This window comes from Camelus ferus, chromosome 12 (assembly GCF_009834535.1).
Source record: "Camelus ferus isolate YT-003-E chromosome 12, BCGSAC_Cfer_1.0, whole genome shotgun sequence".
NCBI lineage: Eukaryota > Metazoa > Chordata > Mammalia > Artiodactyla > Camelidae > Camelus > Camelus ferus.
The window spans coordinates 19,987,060-20,005,113 of NC_045707.1; the positions used below are offsets into that span (position 1 = coordinate 19,987,060).

An 18,054-nucleotide genomic window follows, 5' to 3' on the forward strand; every position below is an offset into this window, starting at 1 on the left:
TTAAGCCCTCCCCTTCCTGTCCCAAAGTGTCGAAATTCCGTCTCGCTTCTTGGCATAGTGCCTCCAAGGTCCTGAGCTAGTCTCGGTTCTGGTCCTGTGGTGCAGGTTCTCGGAAATCAGCTGTTTCAGTCCTTGGCTATTCTATTCATTGGACTCCTCCCTCCGGAGGCCCGGGGCTCACTTTAGCTTTTCTACCAATCGCCGCGGCTGGAGGTGTGGTTTCGGCTCAGCTTGTCCCGCCCCGCGGAGAGGGAGGAGTTGTGCTGGCACCAATGAGCTCACAGCCTGGTGAAGAGCTGGGCTGAATGGCAGCCAGTGTCCGGGTGCCCAGCTGGGAATGGCGAGTTTTGAGCTTCAGCAGCTCACAGAAGCTTGCGACAGGGGGCGGTTCCGAGAGGCGGGCCGAAGCCAAGGGCGTCGCAGGAGGTCCTGGTGCCGGAGCTCCCTCTGGGGACCGGAAGCCTGCACGGGAGCTACTGGAGGAAGCGGGGGCTGAGACCCTGACCAGGTACGGTCCCTAAGAGGGCGCTCAGGGGTGAGGGTGGAGGCGCGAGTTTCTCCTTGTGAAGGGAGGCAGGTTCTGGTTGGGTACGCCCTGAAGGAGTCAGACTCTGTCCCCAGGTTGAAATAGGAGCTGTCGCCTGCTGCATCCTCCTGTCCAACTTAGGTCCCCAACCCCAAAGCCCACCTCCCCAAACACCCTGTAACTTCCAAGACCCGAAACCTGGCATTGTTGCATTGATTCAGTGTCTTAGCCAACGCTTTTACCTTCTGGTCTGTGTTATTTTTGATCCTCACCCCCCAAAAAACAATGTCCTAAAGGTATCATTATTTGTTAAAGTGTAAGGTATAGAAAGGTGAAACGATTTGCCTAAGGTCACATACAAAATGCAGTTCATTTCAGAATAGCTTGTTGAGCACACAATATGTGCCTGAGAGCGTGACGGATAACTGGAGAAAAATGAATTTACAGTCCTTAACCTCGGTATTTGCAATGTATTTGGGAGGACTAGGTTTTCTGTTTTTGTTTTTCATATTTAAACCTCAGGGTTTACTTGCCGCCTTGCTCTTTTAATGTCAGCCGATTAGTTCCTGGGGAATTGGGGCCTCGTCATTTGTTTTTTAAAAACAGTACAGGTATACCTGGGGGGAGGGTATAGCTCAGTGGTAGAAATGCGTTCCTAGCACGGAGGAGGTCCTGGATTCAATTCCCAGTACCTCCATTGAAAAAAATAAAAGTACAAGTACATAGTTTAAAAAGTCAAGTTAACCCTAAAAGAATTAAAATGAAAAACAGGAGCCCCTGGCCAATCCTTTCCTTTCCCTGTTCCTACTTCCCAGAGGTAGAAAAGCATCTCATAAGTATTAATTCTGGTAGAAAAGAATCTCTCCCACCGCAAGCATTTGATCTGTAATAAAGTCGTGTGACCTCTTTTTAGACCACGGATGTGGGTGTTTATTCTTTTCTGTTAGGCTCAGGCTGCAAGAAGTTTTGATTTCCTAAACAGACAGATGGCAGTGGGCGGGGAAAGGTAGGCAAAAGATTCTCCACCCAGCCTGCTTGGTGACAAGCAAAAGCCAGTTTTGAGTGAAAGTTCTCACAAAGTTGATAATCCACTTGAAGAATCAGAGATTGACTGAGGCCATAAAAGTGTCAAAATCTTAGGAATTGCGATTAAATACCCTTGCACAGCATTTAAGCATCTTCTAGAATGGAGCTCCTCCTTCCAACATGGAGAGCAGTTTATAGGGTGTACCTTATGTTCAAGGAGGTTTTAGCCTCTGGCAAAGCCGTGGGGCCAGCAGGGATAATGCTGAAGTAAATACTTAGGACCAATCTTTAAACACTCCGGCATAAATGAATACAAACACAAACAGGTAAATTTAAAATCAATTCATTGGGGGAGATAGATGAAATAAAGATGGTAGAAATATCATTAATGTTCGTTGAAACTGGATGATGGGTACATGGACGATCCTTGTACTAGTCCCTCTACTTTGTTGTGTGTTTGAAAATTACTACTGAAACAAAAAGGCCTACATATTGGAGCTCTTAAATAGTACTCCCTGGAAGAATGTGTACCAAACTGATAATACTGGTTACTTCCGGAGAGGAGGGGAAAGGACCAAGATTGGGGGTGGGTGGGGCAATCTAGACTAATTTTTTTTCTTACCTGTATAATTTAAAATTTTTTAATTTGTGGGGAGGGTTATGTGCGAACTCTCTGTATTTTCTGCTCAATTCTGTTGTGAACCTGAAACTGCTCTAAATGAATCAAGTCTATATAAAAATGTTTTTAGGGGAGGGGATAGCTCAGTGGTAGAGTGCCTACCTAGCATGCACAAGGTACCCCAGTACCCCCACTTAAAAAATAAGTAATTATCTCCTCCCATAAAAATAAAAAGAAAGGGAAAAAATTTTTTTTAATTTGTAATAATAAACAATCACGAGACCATGAATGATTTAGTCCAGCCGAACTTCCAATTGGAAACCTGCATCCTTCAGGCTCAGGCCCCAAATGGCGCAGTGGGAGATGCTGCAGAATCTTGACAGCCCATTTCAGGATCAGTTGCACCAGCTCTACTCTGATTGCCTCCTGCCGGTGGACATTCGGCAATACTTGGCTGTCTGGATTGAAGACCAGAACTGGTAAGGCCATTATGAAGTTGAGGGGATGAGGAAAGTGATTTCTTTCTTCTGAGCCCCCAGGATCCTGGAGATATCAGGGGCAAAAAGGAGTTGGGAGGCCTCAAGATAGTAGAAACCCTGCAGAAATACTAATCCTTGTCCTTCCTGGTCCCCAGGCAGGAAGCTGCACTGGGCAATGATGATTCCAAGGCTAATATGCTATTCTTCCACTTCTTGGACCAACTGAACTATGAGTGTGGCCGCTGCAGCCAGGACTGTGAGCGTTTTTTGTTACAGCACAACTTGCGAAAATTCTGTCGGGACATTCAGGTATGTGGAGGAGCTGGGAATAACAAAGTAGGAATGGGAGCTGGGTGTAGAGGAGTACATTTTAGGGTATGGAACATGGAACAGGATCTGGAGGTTCAAAGGGTTGGAGGAAGATCTGGGGAAAAGGGGACAGAGCCTCGACTTTGGAGATCACTGGCAGAGAGAAGAGCAGTCTAGGTGATCCTGTTGGGAGGAGGCTAGGGTTGGAGAGACCAGTAGTGAAAAGGGGTAGGGCTTGGGACCCTGAAGGAGGGGGAAATACTGAGGTCACTGATTGGGAGGATCTAAGATGGTAGTTCATTGATGGCAGTTGAGCTAAATGAATCCTTTTTCTTTTCCTACTGCAGGCCTTTCCCCAGGGCCCTACCCAGTTGGCTGAGATGATCTTTAATCTCCTTCTGGAAGAGAAAAGAATTCTGACCCAGGCTCAGAGGGCTCAGAGGGCTCAGTTGGTGAGAGCAATTTGGTGGTGATGCTGAAAGCTCCTGGAGTAGAGAGGGACCATGCAAAAAACTCAGGAAATTTGTCTCAGAACAGTATCACTCCACATCCTGTGATATAATTTCCGGCCTGGATTTCAGGGATGAAAGGTCAGAGTTGAAATGTACTCAGAGCCTCTTATTTCAGGAGCAAGGAGAGCAAGCCCTTGAAGCACCCGGGGAGAGCCAGCAGCATGAGATTGAAACCCGGATCCAGGAATTAAGGACGATGATGGAGGTTGGTAGATGTGGCAAGAGCCAGGGTGGGCAGGGCTCAGCCTGCCTCTTTCCACGGGAGCAGCCTCATCTAGGTCTCATCTCCTCTGCAGAAGCTGGTGAAATCCATCAGCCAACTGAAAGACCAGCAAGATGTCTTCTGCTTCCGATATAAGACCCAGACCTCAGGTAGGAAGCACATAGAGGGACGGGAGAAAGGAGCCTACTGGGAGGTCAAGGGTGGAAGAGAGCAGCAGGGAAAAGCCTCAGTAGGCAACAGGCACCTTTGGCTACGTCTCACTGGTTGTGGTCCTGCTGTCGTGCCAAGCAAAAAGTGCCAGGGTACATTGTAGAGGTTGGGCTGGAGGTGTGGCTGAGGGACAGCTAATGAATGTTGGAGGAGATGCTTGGGAAGCTGCCTTAGCAGATTAAGTCAGCTTCTGGTTCTAGCAAGGCCATTCAGAATTCGCCTGAGGGCCCAGGTGTGCCTGTGCTCTGCTTGGTTCCCCTTCTTTTCCCTTCAAAATTCCCCTCTCCTGACTCCGATTGAGGTCTAGGTTGGGGAAGGAGAGGGGGAGGAGCCTTAGGTCTGCACACTTTTCTCACTCCTGCTCCTGCCATCCAGCGAGGACACCCTCTTTGGACCCCCATCAGACCAGACAGCAGCAAATTCTGCAGGAAACTCTCAATGAACTGGACAAAAGGAGAAAGGTGGGAGGCAGAAGACAGAGGGAGTGGGCAGCAGGGAACTGGGGAAAATGAAGGATCTGAGAGCCCTGGCCTCCTAGCCTTGGCTTCTTTGTCTCTTCATCTTTAGTTAGATGGTGGAGGGTGATGGTGAGAGGTGCTCAGTACTCACTTTATGTCTTTCCTAGGAGGTGCTGGATGCCTCCAAAGCTCTGCTAGGCCGATTAACTACCCTGGTCGACCTGCTGCTGCCCAAGTTGGAGGAGTGGAAAGTCCAGCAGCAGAAAGCCTGCATTGGAGCCCCACTGGATGGAGGGTTGGAGCAGCTGGAGAAGTGGTGAGAGGCACCTCCCTGCCCTCATGCTTACCCAGCCCTAGTCCTAACTACCTCTCTGTGCTTTGTAGGTTATAACGCCCTGTATATGACAAGAGGTATTTCCCTCCTTAATCTCTGCTCCCCAGAATGATCCCTGCTCCCTTGTCTGGCTGCAGCTCTGCTCTTCATTCTCACCACCCAGGCAGCATGGAGCCCAGTCTTTGCTTGGGGAAAGTAATGGACTGATCCACAGTCTGATTTCTACTTCCTGTTTAATCATCTGAGAAATATCTTTTTACTTTTTTTTTAGCAAAATGAATATAAAGCCAAAAAAATAAAAGAAAAGAAAAGAAGGAAAATTATCTATTACTTTAATATCCAGGGTAGCTACTATAATATTATTAAACAAAAATAGAATCATACTGTTCATACCATTTTGAGACCTGTATGTTTGTTTTTTTTAACTTAGCAGTATATTATATTTACTCATGTTACTTTTTTTATTTTTACTTTTTGGGAAGAGGGGGTCATTAAGTTTATTTATTTATTTTTTTAATGGAGGTACTGGGGTTTGAACCCAGGACCTCGTGCATGCTAAGCATGCACTCTACCACTGAGCTAGATCCTCCCCATCACCTGTGTTACTTTTAATGGCTGCATCATAGTTCCCTACGTGAAAGTAATATAATTTAATTAATGAGCTCCTATATTTTGACATTTAGATTGTTTTTAATTTCTTGCTGTTTTTAATTTCTTGCTATTGTTTTCCACCAAACTCTTTATTTTAAATTAATTTTATTGTGGTGTAGAAGAAATAACTAATGTGTCCTTCAACATATTCCAGAAATACCTAGTTAAATATTTTCTCGTGAGAAAATTCATTATAATTTAAACTATTAAAAATATACCACAACAGTTCAGGTAAATTGAAAACAGATGAATAGGGCTTAGGGTACAGGATAAGTATTTACATTACAGTTGCATCTATATTCACTATCTTCTACAGGGGTTGGCAAACTATGGCCTGTGAATGATTTCTTACTATTTTAAACAGTGCTGTAGTAAGTAACCTCATAGCTACATCTTTCTTTACATCCCTAGTTATTTCTGTAATGTAAGTTACCAGAAGTAGTATTCCTGGGTTAAAGTATATACCTTTTTATGTTGGTGGTGGTGGTGCTGTCATTATGTTGTTTCTTTGTTTCATTGTTTTTAATACAAAGATTTCTTGCTTTTTCTGATCATAAATATAATGCAAACCAGTTGAAAAATTTTCAGACAACTTAAAAGGGAAAAAAAGTAAAAATTCCCCATCTGCATAATCTGATTGTGCAGAGGTACCCACTATTAATGCTTTTGAATACATTTTTCCAGATTTACCCTATGCATATATACAAATACACATCTATTTTAGACAGAAGTCAAATTATATCATATATGTACTATCCTGTAATTGTTTTTAATTTAATATTCTTGGATATTTTTTAATGTTAAAAATTTGAGCCTGTATCATTGTTTTTATTGGTTGCATAGTATTCCATCATGTGAATATGCCATAATTTATATTCCCAATATCAATTGTTTCTAATTTTGCTATTACAAATAACAAAACTATGAACTTCCTTGTACATTTGTCTTTGTCCATTTGTCTGATTATTTCTTTCAGATATATCTTAGAAATGGAATACTGCAAAATGTATGCACACTTTTTGAGGCTTTAAAAAAAAATAGTTCCAAACTGTTATCTCTGTCTGTTTGCTTATATGTAGTAGATGATTCTTTTCCTGTCACCACGTTGCCCAATATTTTTTTTTCATTATAGAGAAAGTAAAATACAGAAGTTAAAAGTGTGGATTGTGCAGCCAGACTGCCTGGGATCACATACAACTTCATCCCTTACTAGTTTTAAGTCACTTAATCGTTCTGTGCCTTAGCTTTATCATCTGTAAAATGGGGATAATAATAGTACCTATCTCATGGGATGGTTGTAAGGATTAAATTCATGAGTATGTACAAAGCACTCAGAATAAGTAGTACATATCAAGCATCATATGAAAGTTAGGTTTATTATGTTAATAAATCTCTTAGCAGTTTTATATGTAAAAGTGGCTTCAATTTTCATTTCTTGGATTATGAACCATGTTGAATAATCTTTCATTTGCTTCCTGGGTTCCGTTTTCGTCTCAATTTCTGACTCTCCCCATAGTTAAAGAAGAGCTCCTGAAGTCTGTTTGGGGGTTCTGGGACACCCATGGGCTCTCTCTCCCTTGGATTCTGTCACCCAGGTTCACGGCTGGAGCAAAGCTGTTGTTTCACCTGCGGCAGCTGCTGAAGGAGCTGAAGGGGTTGAGTGGCATGGTTAGCTATCAGGACGACCCTCTGAAGAATGGGGTGGACCTGAGGAAGGCCCAGGTCACAGAGCTGCTGCAGCGTCTGCTCCACAGGTCTAGAGGCCAGGGAGGGACTTGAGGGAGGCCAGAGGGAAGGAATCAGGGGAGCCACCCTTACAGATACTGACCTACGTGTGTTCTCGCCACATCTCTCTCCCCAGAGCGTTGGTAGTGGAAACCCAGCCTTGTATGCCTCAAACTCCCCATCGACCCCTCATCCTCAAGACAGGGAGCAAGTTCACTGTCCGAACAAGGTTGGCATTCCAGAACTCACCCCTGTTTCCTTTTTCTAGCCCCGGCACTGTTTGCTTTCTGGCTTTACAAATCTTCCTACCCTTGGCTGTTTCTTTTCTCTTTTCTCTTCAATCCACTTACCTTTTCCATTCTCTTCCCTTATCTTTTTCAAATATCTGGTCTATCCAGGAGATTGAGGTTGTCCACTTTCTCCCATCTACCTCCCTCCCCTGCAGGCTGCTGGTGAGACTCCAGGAAGGCAATGAGTCTCTGACCGCGGAAGTCTCCATTGACAGGTAAGTTGGGGTGGGTGAAGGGTGGGACTAAGGGGTGGCCAGGACATGGGGTGGTGGGTTGGAGGAGACCCCTACTCTCCACAACAGGGCTCGAGGGATGTTCTCCCCCTTCCATTCCTGCCTCATAGAAATAACTCATCCTTTTTGTTGAGCGCTTACTGTGTGACATGCAGCTTGTCCACTACTCAATTTAGTTGTCACAGGAACCCCATGTGTTAGGTATTATCAATGCACCATTCAAATGAGGAAACAAATTCAGAGAATTTGTGTTTCTAGTGCAAGGCCATATAGCTAGTGAGCTGCAGGTTTGGGTTTGAACCCAGGTCTTTCTGATCCCCATAATCAAATTCCTAACTTCTATACTATTTTGCTACCGTTGATTTTTTTGTGTGTGTGTGTATTTCTTTTCAGGAATCCTCCCGAATCACAAGGGTAGGTGCCTGACAGGAATGCTGCCTGCAAACATTTGTGTACTGCATGACCTGCACAACCACATGTGGCAGCCCTGATGGGGGCACAAACAAGGAGGAGGTTGATTTTGGGTGGTGTGTGGACAGAGGGAGGAGGGGAGATCTGAAATGAAGTGGAGCTTTTGTTGTTTTCCTGCTGAGTTTTTAGAGTAACTCCACTCCTGACCTCCATATATCTTCTTCATCCTGCAATAGCTTCCGGAAGTTCAACATTCTGACCTCAAAACAGAAAACTTTGACCCCCGAGAAAGGGCAGAGTCAGGGCTTAATTTGGGACTTCAACTATCTGGTAAGAAGGGATGGAATCTTAAGCTTCTAGTCCAATGGAACAGGCTGGGAGAAGTTCCCAGGCCTTGGGAAGTCCTGAGGGTAGAGCAAGGGTTCCAGGGACCCTGGGGTCCCACTCAAGGATTCCCTCTCCTTCCCCTCAACTCACAGAATCTGATGGAGCAGCGTTCAGGTGGTTCAGGAAAGGGCAGCAATAAGGTGAGGCCTGGACAGATGGTTGGGGGGCAGGAGGAATTTGCCAAAGGGCTCTCTGATCACTGTATCTTGGGCTGTCCCAGGGGCCACTGGGCGTGACAGAGGAACTGCACATTATCAGCTTCACAGTCAAATACACCTATCAGGGTCTGAAGCAGGAACTGAAAGTAAGTGAAAATGAAGCACACTGGGGGGAAGGCATAAGGAGGGGTGAAGCAGAAACCTCTTAGGGTGGGGTATTACCTGGCCCTTACCAAATGTCTGCAGCTAGAAGCATTACATCCCTCTTATGTGATTCCTATTTCCTCCCCAGACGGACACCCTCCCTGTGGTGATTATTTCTAACATGAACCAACTCTCAATTGCTTGGGCCTCAGTTCTGTGGTTCAATCTGCTCAGCTCAGACCCCCAGGTAGGAGATGAGGCCAACAGGTGAAGGGTGGCCAAGAGGGGAGTTGAAGTGGGGCATGAGGGCACTGCTTCTGAGCCAGCCTGTCCCTCCCACCTCTGCAGAATCAGCTGTTCTTCTCTGGCCCCCCCAAGGCCCCCTGGAGCTTGCTGGGCCCTGCTCTTAGCTGGCAGTTCTCCTCCTACATTGGCCGAGGCCTCGACCCAGACCAGCTCGGCATGCTGAGGGATAAGCTGTTTGGTACAGACCTTCTCCTTTTCTCTCAGCCTTTCCACAGCCTTAGTGCCCCCACCCTCCTTCCTGTCTGCCTCCTCCCATCATCTGAACTGTCTGTCTGCACACAGGGCATCACTCCAGGACTGAGGATGCATTTTTGTCCTGGGCTGACTTCACTAAGGTAACTCCCTGCATCCTGTGCAGCTAGACCCTGAAGCCCCATCCAGTTACTAGCCCTTCCTTTCACCGGGAGCAACTCCACATTTCTTCGTCTTTCCCTTCCTCCTTCAGCGAGAGAGCCCCCCTGGCAAGCTACCGTTCTGGACGTGGCTTGACAAGATTCTGGACCTGGTCCACGACCACCTGAAGGATCTCTGGAAAGATGGGTAAGGCCTTAGGCCTCTCTCCACCTGCCCCACCCCCCCAACCTTCTCAAGGCCCAGGTGCCTTTCTGGGCTTGAGAGTGGACTCTGTGCGCCCTCATGTGGCAAATAGGGGGAGAAAGCAAAAACTGGTGCAAGGTCACACTCCACCACGTTTGCAATAATAGTCTCATAGCCAGCATTAGTCAAGCATCCGCTGTTTTCCAGAGCCTGCTGAGTGCTCTTTCTGAATTCTGTCACGTAATTCTTACAACCCTGCTGAGTGATGGGTGTTGCCACCCTCAAGTGAGGAAATGAAGGCTCAGAGAGGTTAAAGGGCTCATGCAAGGGGCAGAGTTGGAATTTCAACTCAGGCCTCTCTGACCCTAAGCCTATGCGCTTTCCTCCACACTGCCTGCTCATTTGTGTGGCACTCTGCCTTTTACAAGATGCTTTTCGCTGTGTGACCTCACTGAATCTTCACACCTCTTCCAACCCTGGGAGGTGGATGTTGTCAGGAAAGCTAAGTGACTTGGCCAACATGGAAAAGTTTGTAACAGTTTGGCAGTGCCAGGGCCAAAACCTGGCACCCTTTCCCTGTATAAGGGGAGCAGAGAGACAAGAGGGCCTCACAGCTGCTCTCTGTGCTGCAGACTGCATCATGGGCTTTGTGAGCCGAAGCCAGGAGCGCCGGCTGCTGAAGAAGACCATCTCTGGCACCTTTCTGCTGCGCTTCAGTGAAACATCGGAAGGGGGCATTACCTGCTCCTGGGTGGAGCACCAAGATGATGGTCAGCTGCTCTGCCCTGCCATTCCCACAGCCTCTCCCTTCGGCCCCTCTGCCTTCCCTTGGCTTCCCTGGCTCTGTCCTGAATCCCTTGGCAGGCTTGGGGTTGGGGAGCCTCTTCCCTCAAGCCTGCTTGTTCCTATATCCACTCTCCAGATAAGGTGCTCATATACTCTGTGCAGCCCTTCACCAAGGAGGTGCTGCAGTCACTCCCGCTGACCAAAATCATCAGCCACTACCAGCTGCTCACCGAGGAGAACATACCTGAGAACCCACTACGCTTCCTCTACCCCAGAATCCCCCGGGATGAGGCTTTTGGCTGCTACCAACAGGAGAAAGGTGAGGATCATTGATATGCGTCACTGGTAGATTACAGAGATTCACAGGCATCCACAAATCCAACTCCATCCTTCCAACATGGAAAAACTGATTTCCAGAGAAATTAAAGGATTTGTCCATGGGACACTGCTAGTTAGCTGGGAGACATGACTGTCAGGACTGTCTGCACTAGGGGACCCTGGGGCTATGTGCCCAATCCACTGACCTCCCCCTCCTCCTGTGTCTGTTCCCTACAGTTAATCTCCAGGAACGGAATAAATACCTGAAGCATAAGCTCATTGTGGTCTCTAACAGGTGAGCTATGAACTCTTCACCCATCCTCCCTAACCCTCTTTGGCTCATATAGTGACCCAAACCTGCCCAGTTCCTGTCTCTCCAGCCTTCTCTCCTACTGACCCATACTCTCCAACCCTCTAGGTTTTTTCCTGGTCTTTTAGTCTCTCTCCTCTCTATGTTCCTGCTGCCATCCTTAGGTTGTCTCTACAAGGGTTCCCTGACAATAATGGCCCTGATCGGCAGGGGGTTGGGGGTGGGGGGTATAGCTCAGTGGTAGAGTGAATGCCTAGCATGCACAAGGTCCTGAGCTCAATCTCCAGTACCCACATTTTAAAAAATGGTCATCATCACTGCTGTTAATGGGCACCTACTTGATGCCAAGCATGGTACTAGATTTTTTTAGAACATTTTTTTCATTTAATCCATATGGGAACCCATTTGAGTCAGTAATGATAACAGCCACGTTTAATGAAAGTTTACTATGTGCCAGGCATTGGGCTAAATGCTTTGTGTTCGTTTTCTCATTTATTGAATCTTCTTAATAGTCCTATGAGGCAGAAGACACTGTTATTAACTGTTTTCATCTGAGAAACCTGAGGTTTAGTGCGTTGAAGTGGCATGCCCAAGGTACATGGCTAATCAGTGATCCAGGTCTGTCAGTTTCCAAAGCCCTGCTTTTAACCATCATGCTGCATCTCAAGTATTATGAGGTATTGTTCCCTTTTTACAGATGATAAATCTGAGGCTCAGAGAGGTTAGGTCACTTTGCCTAACGTCACCAAACTAGTAAATAATATGATTTAAATTCTGGTAAGCCTAACTCCAAAGCCGGGGCTCTTAAGCCATCTGCTCTGTTGCCTTTTTCGACTAGAGAGATAGCCTCTGCTTGCTCTGCCATTCTCCACTTCACCTAAACCACTGAGCCCTGCTTCTCTCTGTACTGGGGTGTCTAGACAGGTGGATGAGCTGCAGCAACCGCCAGAGCTGAAGTTGGAGCCAGAACTGGAGTCATTGGAGTTGGATCTGGGGCTGGCACCAGGGACAGAGTCAGGGCTGGGCCTGGACTTGGAGCCGCTGCTGGAGACAGGGCTGGATCTGGGGCCAGCCCTGGAGTCCCCTCTGGAGCCCGTGTTGGAGCCCACACTAAATGAGGTGTCCCAGAGCGTCCCAGAGCCAAGCCCAGGACCCAGACTGAAAGAGGAGCCTCTTCTAGCGCATATTTCACAGCCAGTGCCAGAGCCGGATTTGCCCCATGATCTGAGACACTTGAACACTGAGGAAATGGAAAGTAAGTGATGAGGGGGAGGGTATAGCTCAGGGGTAGAGTGCATGCTTAGATGCTTAGCATGCATGAGGTTCTGGATTCAATCCCCAGTACCTCCATTAAATATAGACAAACAAAAAAACAAACCTAATTACTCCCCCCACCACCAAAAAACCCCAGAAATTAAGTGATGAGATGCGGCTAGGGAAGAGGGGACACATTCCCTTTCCCATCTCCCCTCCCTCACCCATTACAGAAAAAGGCTGTGCTCTAAGCTCCTCATTGGAGAAAGGCTTATTTCCCTGGGGTTGCTTTTATTAGGAAATGTACATGCCTTCCCTTGCCCCACCTGAGTGCCCTCTCAGGCCAGGCCTCTGCTGCCTTCCCCCCACCCCCCTTTTTTCCTGCTGGTTTGGGAACTCCTTGCCTAAGATCAGGGCCTTACTTTTTCTCTGGACTATCTAGTCTTCAGGAACAGTATGAAGATTGATGAAATCATGCCAAATGGTGACCCACTGTTGGCGAGCCAGAACAACATGGACGAAGCTTCCATCTTCCAATCCAGCCATTTCTACACGGATGGGCCCCTGATTCCTTCTGACTACTAGGAACTACGTTTCTTCTGTTATCTCCTTATGTTTTGCCTATCCTACCCCTCACATCATGAGGATGTGAAATCAGGCATGTGCCCCTTCAAAGCTGGATTAACCCTGGGATTTGGAATGAGAGGTGGACGCATAATATGGGTAAGGAAGAGTCACCAATGAATCAGAACAGATGTTGGCCATAGTTCCAACAAGGATCCTGGAGGCTGCCTGCTGTGCTGGGAGGTATAGGGATTCGGGGGCAGGCCAGGACAGTTCAGAGGTACTTGGAGGGCTCAGGGCAGTGGCTTTTTAGTATGGAAGGATTTCAACATTTTTGTAGCTGATAAGGCTAACCTGGTGCACACTTCGTCTTCCTGGGATGCCCTTTCTGCTCAGAACTTCTGATCCTGTAGTGATTGGGACTACTGTCTTTGGTGAAATATATACTCTTGGCTAAGAAAGCAGGGAAGGAAACCCTGGGTCAAGGAGCAAGAGGGCCACACTTCGGAGCCCTGCTTCCTAATCACAACCTTCTGTGATCTCATTCAACTTGCTTAGCCATATAGGGATTAAGGCCAAAAAGATCCCATTTACTCTATATCCCAGGGAGTCATGAGGAAAGATCCCTCTCCACCATAGCCCTGCAGAGTAGAAGGCTATATTTTGTAGTGCTTTGGCCCTGTTTTTCCATTTTTTCTTTTTCCCAACAAGCCTAGAAAGTAGACTCAGATATCCACATAAATAAGTCTTTATTGAAAAAAGTACATAATTCATTATAAATATAATAAATAATCCTCCTCCCCAAACCACTACGAGGATCAATAATCCCCAAATTTCCCTTCCCATGTAATAAATATTCAACCTTGTCCTAAGGCAGCATCGTAAGTCAGTCAGTATTGGTAATTTTTCAACAGAGCAAGTCCCCATAAAATTACTAAACTGATTAACTTGTGGGCTCACAGGTGTCTAGGCTGATAGATTCGTTGTAGCATTGCTGAGCCATGGAGGTCTGGGTGCCACCCTTAAGCTGTTGGATTTAGGGGCTCAGGGTTGCTGCTCCATGGGCAAAGACCCGGGCAGCTACAGCCACAAAGGCCTGGAGGCTGCGAAGGATCTTGAGGCGGAGAAGAAGACGCTGCCACGGCTGGCTGGGACTAGGGCTTGGAGTCTGCTCAGTCTCCCAGTGGTGACCCTCAGGCTGAAAGGACACAGGACACAATCAGAGAGGATTCTAGATCCTTCAACCCCCAGGCCCTGACACCTGCAAGCCCTCCCCACCCCAGATCCCTAGCTCATACCTGCAAGAGTTGCCTGAGGCCCAGCAAAGAGGCATGAAGCTGGCCCACAGGGCCATGGGGGAACAGAGAAGCCTCCCCGGTGAAAATGTCTGAGCCCAGCAGCTTCTCGTAAAAGACCAGGCCTTGGTGGATCCTTTGCAAGCAGGACTGGGCAGAAAAGAAAGCCATGAAAAACACCAGATACCTTCTAATCACTCTATTTACCGAAGACCCATCTGATGTTTGCCATTCTTAGGCATGGCTGACACCTGAATATTTGCGTCCTCACAGAATTCATATGACCCCCAGCATGATGGCATTAGGAGTTTGGACCTTTGGGAGATAATTAGGTCATGAGAATGGAGCCCTCATGAATTGGATTATTGCTCTTATACAAGAGACCCACAGAACTCCCTAATCCCTTCCACAACGTGAGGTTACATGAAGTCTGCAACCTGGAAGAGGGCTCTCACTCAGCCATGCAGGTACCCTGATCTCAGACTTTCAGTCTCTAGAACTGTGAGAAATAAATGTCTCTTGTTTATAAATTACCCTGTCTGTGGTTGGTGGTTATGGAAGGCTGAATGGACAAGGACAAATACAACTTTTACAAATTCACCATGGTGTCCAGTTCTGTCCCCAGTCCCCTCTTCCTTGTGGCTCAGCCTCATCTTAGTACCTGACTGTTGTCCCTGAGTCCTTGGGGATCACAGCCATCCCCACACTGGATATGGGGGACACCATTTGTAGTTTCATCTTCTCCCTCTTCTCTTGGTAGATCCTGGAATGGAGGAGGGGGTAGAAGAATGAAGAAATAATTACTTTCAAACCCCACCTGGATTCTCAGGCCCTGACTCCCCCTGGAACCCAACCCCCTTGTCCTCTTTTACCCCTTCAACCCTCCAGCTTCCACCCCAGGCCACAGAGTCTTCCACTGCAGCCTTGGAGAGTTTGGATGGGCTCCTGTTTGGTCCCAGAGGCTGCCACTCACCACATGTCCCATTGGCAGATGTGCACTCCAGGCCAGCGTGCAGAGCTGCTGTGAGAGCTGCTGGCCCTGAACCCAGGCAGGGCTGTTGCCCTCCGGCACAGCCCGGCCCTGAGTGGTCCAGGGCAGCACCAGCAGCAGCAGCATCACAGCTCTGCTTCCCAACATCTTGTTGCCTGCTTCTCAAATCTGGCTGGCTCCGTGCCTTGCAGTCCCTGTGGAATCTCTATTCACTTCCCCTTGCTCTGAGCCTGATTCTCTCTGTTCTGGTGTGTCTCTGGTTTGGTTCCCTCTGTTGTGCACCAAGTTTCTGAGCTGCTTCCTGTAGATTTTCTCCCCTTGTCTGAGTCTCTTTTTAAGATCCCTGCATTGGAAGACCCGCCCTTTATACTAGCAGGTGACTCACAGCAGGTGGGATTCCCCTCCCTGCATCATCCCCCTCCGTGGGGAGCCCAGGTATGCAGCCTCAGTCCCAGGGGAAATGAGTCGTGTGGTTGCTGTGGCTGGAGGCCTGGGATGAGACTTATGTGTAATGCTCTCCAGGAATCTAAGTGGCTGCGGGGTGGGGGGGGGGGTGGAGTAGGAGTAACGAATATTTAAATGAATCAAGTCTCAAGTTCCTTCCTGTTTAACCTTTCCCTCATCTTTTTGCCTCTCAAAGCTATATTCTCCCTCCCTTCAAACCAACTCTGATTTCCTCACCTCCTCCTGCCTGAGTTAAAAACCAAAAGAGAAGCATTCATTTATCTCGCAATAGAATGGCAAGTTCAGTTTGGAATGAAGTTTGGTTCCCACCTGATGCCCTCAACCTAAGAAAAAAGGGGCTTCTTTTTCTCTGTTGGGAGCGTTGTTTTTTCCACTAGGAGAGAATGGATAAGAAAACACTTTGTGAACTGGGAAGCCACATAAGTTCAGCATAAGGTATTATTGCTCCCTCACTTCAGGTCTCACTCTGGAGGCTAGAGGGCTGCTGGAGAGAGAGCTGTGGCTAAGAACCAACTGATTCTTCAGCCTTCGTGGCTCAAGTGTCATGGGCTCTGTGGGATTCAGGTGATTTTGTGGGGGTGGGGAACACCAGTGTAAGCAAAGGCTAGAAATCCAACTTAGATACTTCAGCACCCAGTCCCTTCCCCATGGCTAGGAAGTCTGGGAGTTCTGCGTAGTTGAAGGTGCACAGTGTCAATGACCCTGGCTGGTCCTTTAGCCTGTTGCATCCATGGGTAAAATCCGCTGACACTGATTTCATCACCATCCCTGATGCAACATTCAGTGAAACAGCTGAGAGTGTGAGGTCGGGTGTGGGAGTGGAGGGTGGTCTAAATCTGGGACTGCCCCAACCCCAGTGGAGGGTCCCAGGACAATTTGGACGTCAGAATGAGGCCATGGATGACCACACAGATGGCTCCCAAAGCCTTCCCAAGAGGTTGACCCTTTTTCTCTGAGAAATTTACCCTTGATAGAAGTCTTCCTTCCCTTAGGACTATGTAAAACTGCCCAATGAAACTTCTGATTCAAATATGACTCTGTGGTAAATCCACTCTTTGGATAAACATTTCCAGCATCAGAGAGGTTATCTCAGTTTGAGTGAGAAATGGTTTGCCTCTTCTTACATCGGTGGATACACGCAGAATAAAGACATTGGAGGTGGGGTGTGGGAGGGGGAAGGGGAGATCACCTCACTTTTGTATAATGTCTTCCATGCTTTTACCACCTCTGGTTCTCATTCTGGGAGCCCTTTAGGATAGGAGATGGAAGGTGAAAAGGAGGAGGAGGAAGTGGAGCCCTGGGGGATGGGATGAGAGGGACAAGGGTGAGTTGGAGGCACGGGGCTTTGTTTCACTTCCTGGTGCTTAGGGAGCTGGGTAGGAAGCAAGAGTGGTGGGGCGACTGTGGGACTGTTGTGTGACAGGAACTACTTCCAGGACTAGATCTGACCTGAAGCTGCAAGGAGACCTTGACGTCAGCAGGACCTCAACCGTTATGCAAATTACATTGACAAGACACTCCCATGCAGGCCTTTCCAGCTGGATGTCCAGATGCTAAATCCAGCTGAAGTTTCCCCAGGTGGTTAAAATTATGGCTTATACCCAACTCTCACTTTATGCCAAGTACTTGATTTAAGCACTTTTCACGTATTAACCCATTTAATTTTCACAACCACCCAGTGAGATAGGTACCATTATTATCCCCGTATTACAGATGAGGAAACTGAGATGCAGAGATAAGTAACTTGCTCAAGATCACAGAGCTACTAAGTGGCCAAAATTATACTGCAGATTTCAGAACCTGCATTCTTGGTCATTCCATTATATTGGACTATGTGAGGCGACACAGCATCTTAATAAAGCAGCTCATTTAGCCCAGGTATCCTTGGTATCTCAGGCTCTGTTATTCTCAGGGTGACGTCTTTCTTAATTTGAGACTTCAATATGGACATTTCTAAAGATGAACTGGCTCTGTCTCTCAGCACTGGTCTTTTTGGGAGACTTTAAATCTAGGGACCTGTGAAGTCAGCTGAGTTTGAGAGACCTTCTGAGTTAAGCTGTTTCTCCATCTATGATCTCTGAATAAGCCTAAGACCTGTCTGAGTCCTGGAAATTTAAATTATTGGATTCTTTTATGAAGGTCTATTTACCAGTCTTTATTGAGAGAGAAATGCTTTAAACTGTATCCTCTATAAGGAATTCCTTTCACCAAAAAGGCCCTCTCTGTGGCCTTTAGAAACTGAGCTAAAAAGCCCCAGAGACATCTAACAACCTGGATCTATTCCAAAGCAGTTCAAGCTCAGAGCTAGACTCCAAGAATTCCTCAGAGTTAGTGTTGACGCTAAACTTGTAAGAGCTGGAGGAATGCAAGTATCTCAATTTGCCCTTCTCCGCCCCTCTGAGGAATAACGTCCAGCTCCACGAGCTAGGGGAACTTGATAGCTGAGGATTCCCGTTCCCTGAAAATATTACCGGGGCCTCTAAGGAGGGAATAATCACAGATGGGAGTTTCAGACCGTAAAAGATGCATCTAC

The 18,054-nt window shown here is 47.3% G+C and overlaps 2 protein-coding genes across 2 annotated transcripts; one reads left to right on the forward strand and one right to left on the reverse strand.

Annotated features, from left to right (window-relative positions):
• The first annotated feature begins 311 nt into the window (after positions 1-311).
• On the forward strand, positions 312-14,598 carry STAT2 (signal transducer and activator of transcription 2). The gene is given in 24 exon segments (XM_032493073.1): positions 312-508; positions 2,507-2,650; positions 2,806-2,959; positions 3,307-3,411; positions 3,587-3,676; positions 3,768-3,843; positions 4,280-4,365; positions 4,530-4,678; positions 6,943-7,101; positions 7,209-7,301; positions 7,518-7,577; positions 7,989-8,009; positions 8,243-8,336; positions 8,486-8,533; positions 8,614-8,697; positions 8,844-8,942; positions 9,044-9,179; positions 9,284-9,336; positions 9,447-9,546; positions 10,171-10,308; positions 10,461-10,643; positions 10,880-10,937; positions 11,873-12,207; positions 12,649-14,598. Coding segments are annotated over 23 exon segments (2,595 nt in total). The 5' UTR covers positions 312-508; positions 2,507-2,519; the 3' UTR covers positions 12,792-14,598.
• IL23A (interleukin 23 subunit alpha) lies at positions 13,807-15,824 on the reverse strand. Its single transcript, XM_006179851.3, has 4 exons — positions 15,039-15,824; positions 14,727-14,828; positions 14,069-14,215; positions 13,807-13,968 (listed from the first exon to the last, which is right to left on the reverse strand). Exons 1-4 carry the CDS (start codon positions 15,201-15,203, stop codon positions 13,807-13,809), a joined length of 576 nt encoding a protein of 191 aa, XP_006179913.1. The 5' UTR covers positions 15,204-15,824.
• Between the last annotated feature and the right edge of the window lie 2,230 nt (positions 15,825-18,054).

Coding starts and splice junctions, on each gene's coding strand:
- IL23A (XM_006179851.3), bottom strand. CDS start 15,203: ATGTTGGGAAGCAGAGCTGTGATGCTGCTGCTGCTGGTGCTGCCCTGG. Junction 14,829..15,038: donor ATCTGCCAATGGGACATGTG/GTGAGTGGCAGC, acceptor CCTCCATTCCAG/GATCTACCAAGAGAAGAGGG. Junction 14,216..14,726: donor GACTCAGGGACAACAGTCAG/GTACTAAGATGA, acceptor TTTTCTGCCCAG/TCCTGCTTGCAAAGGATCCA.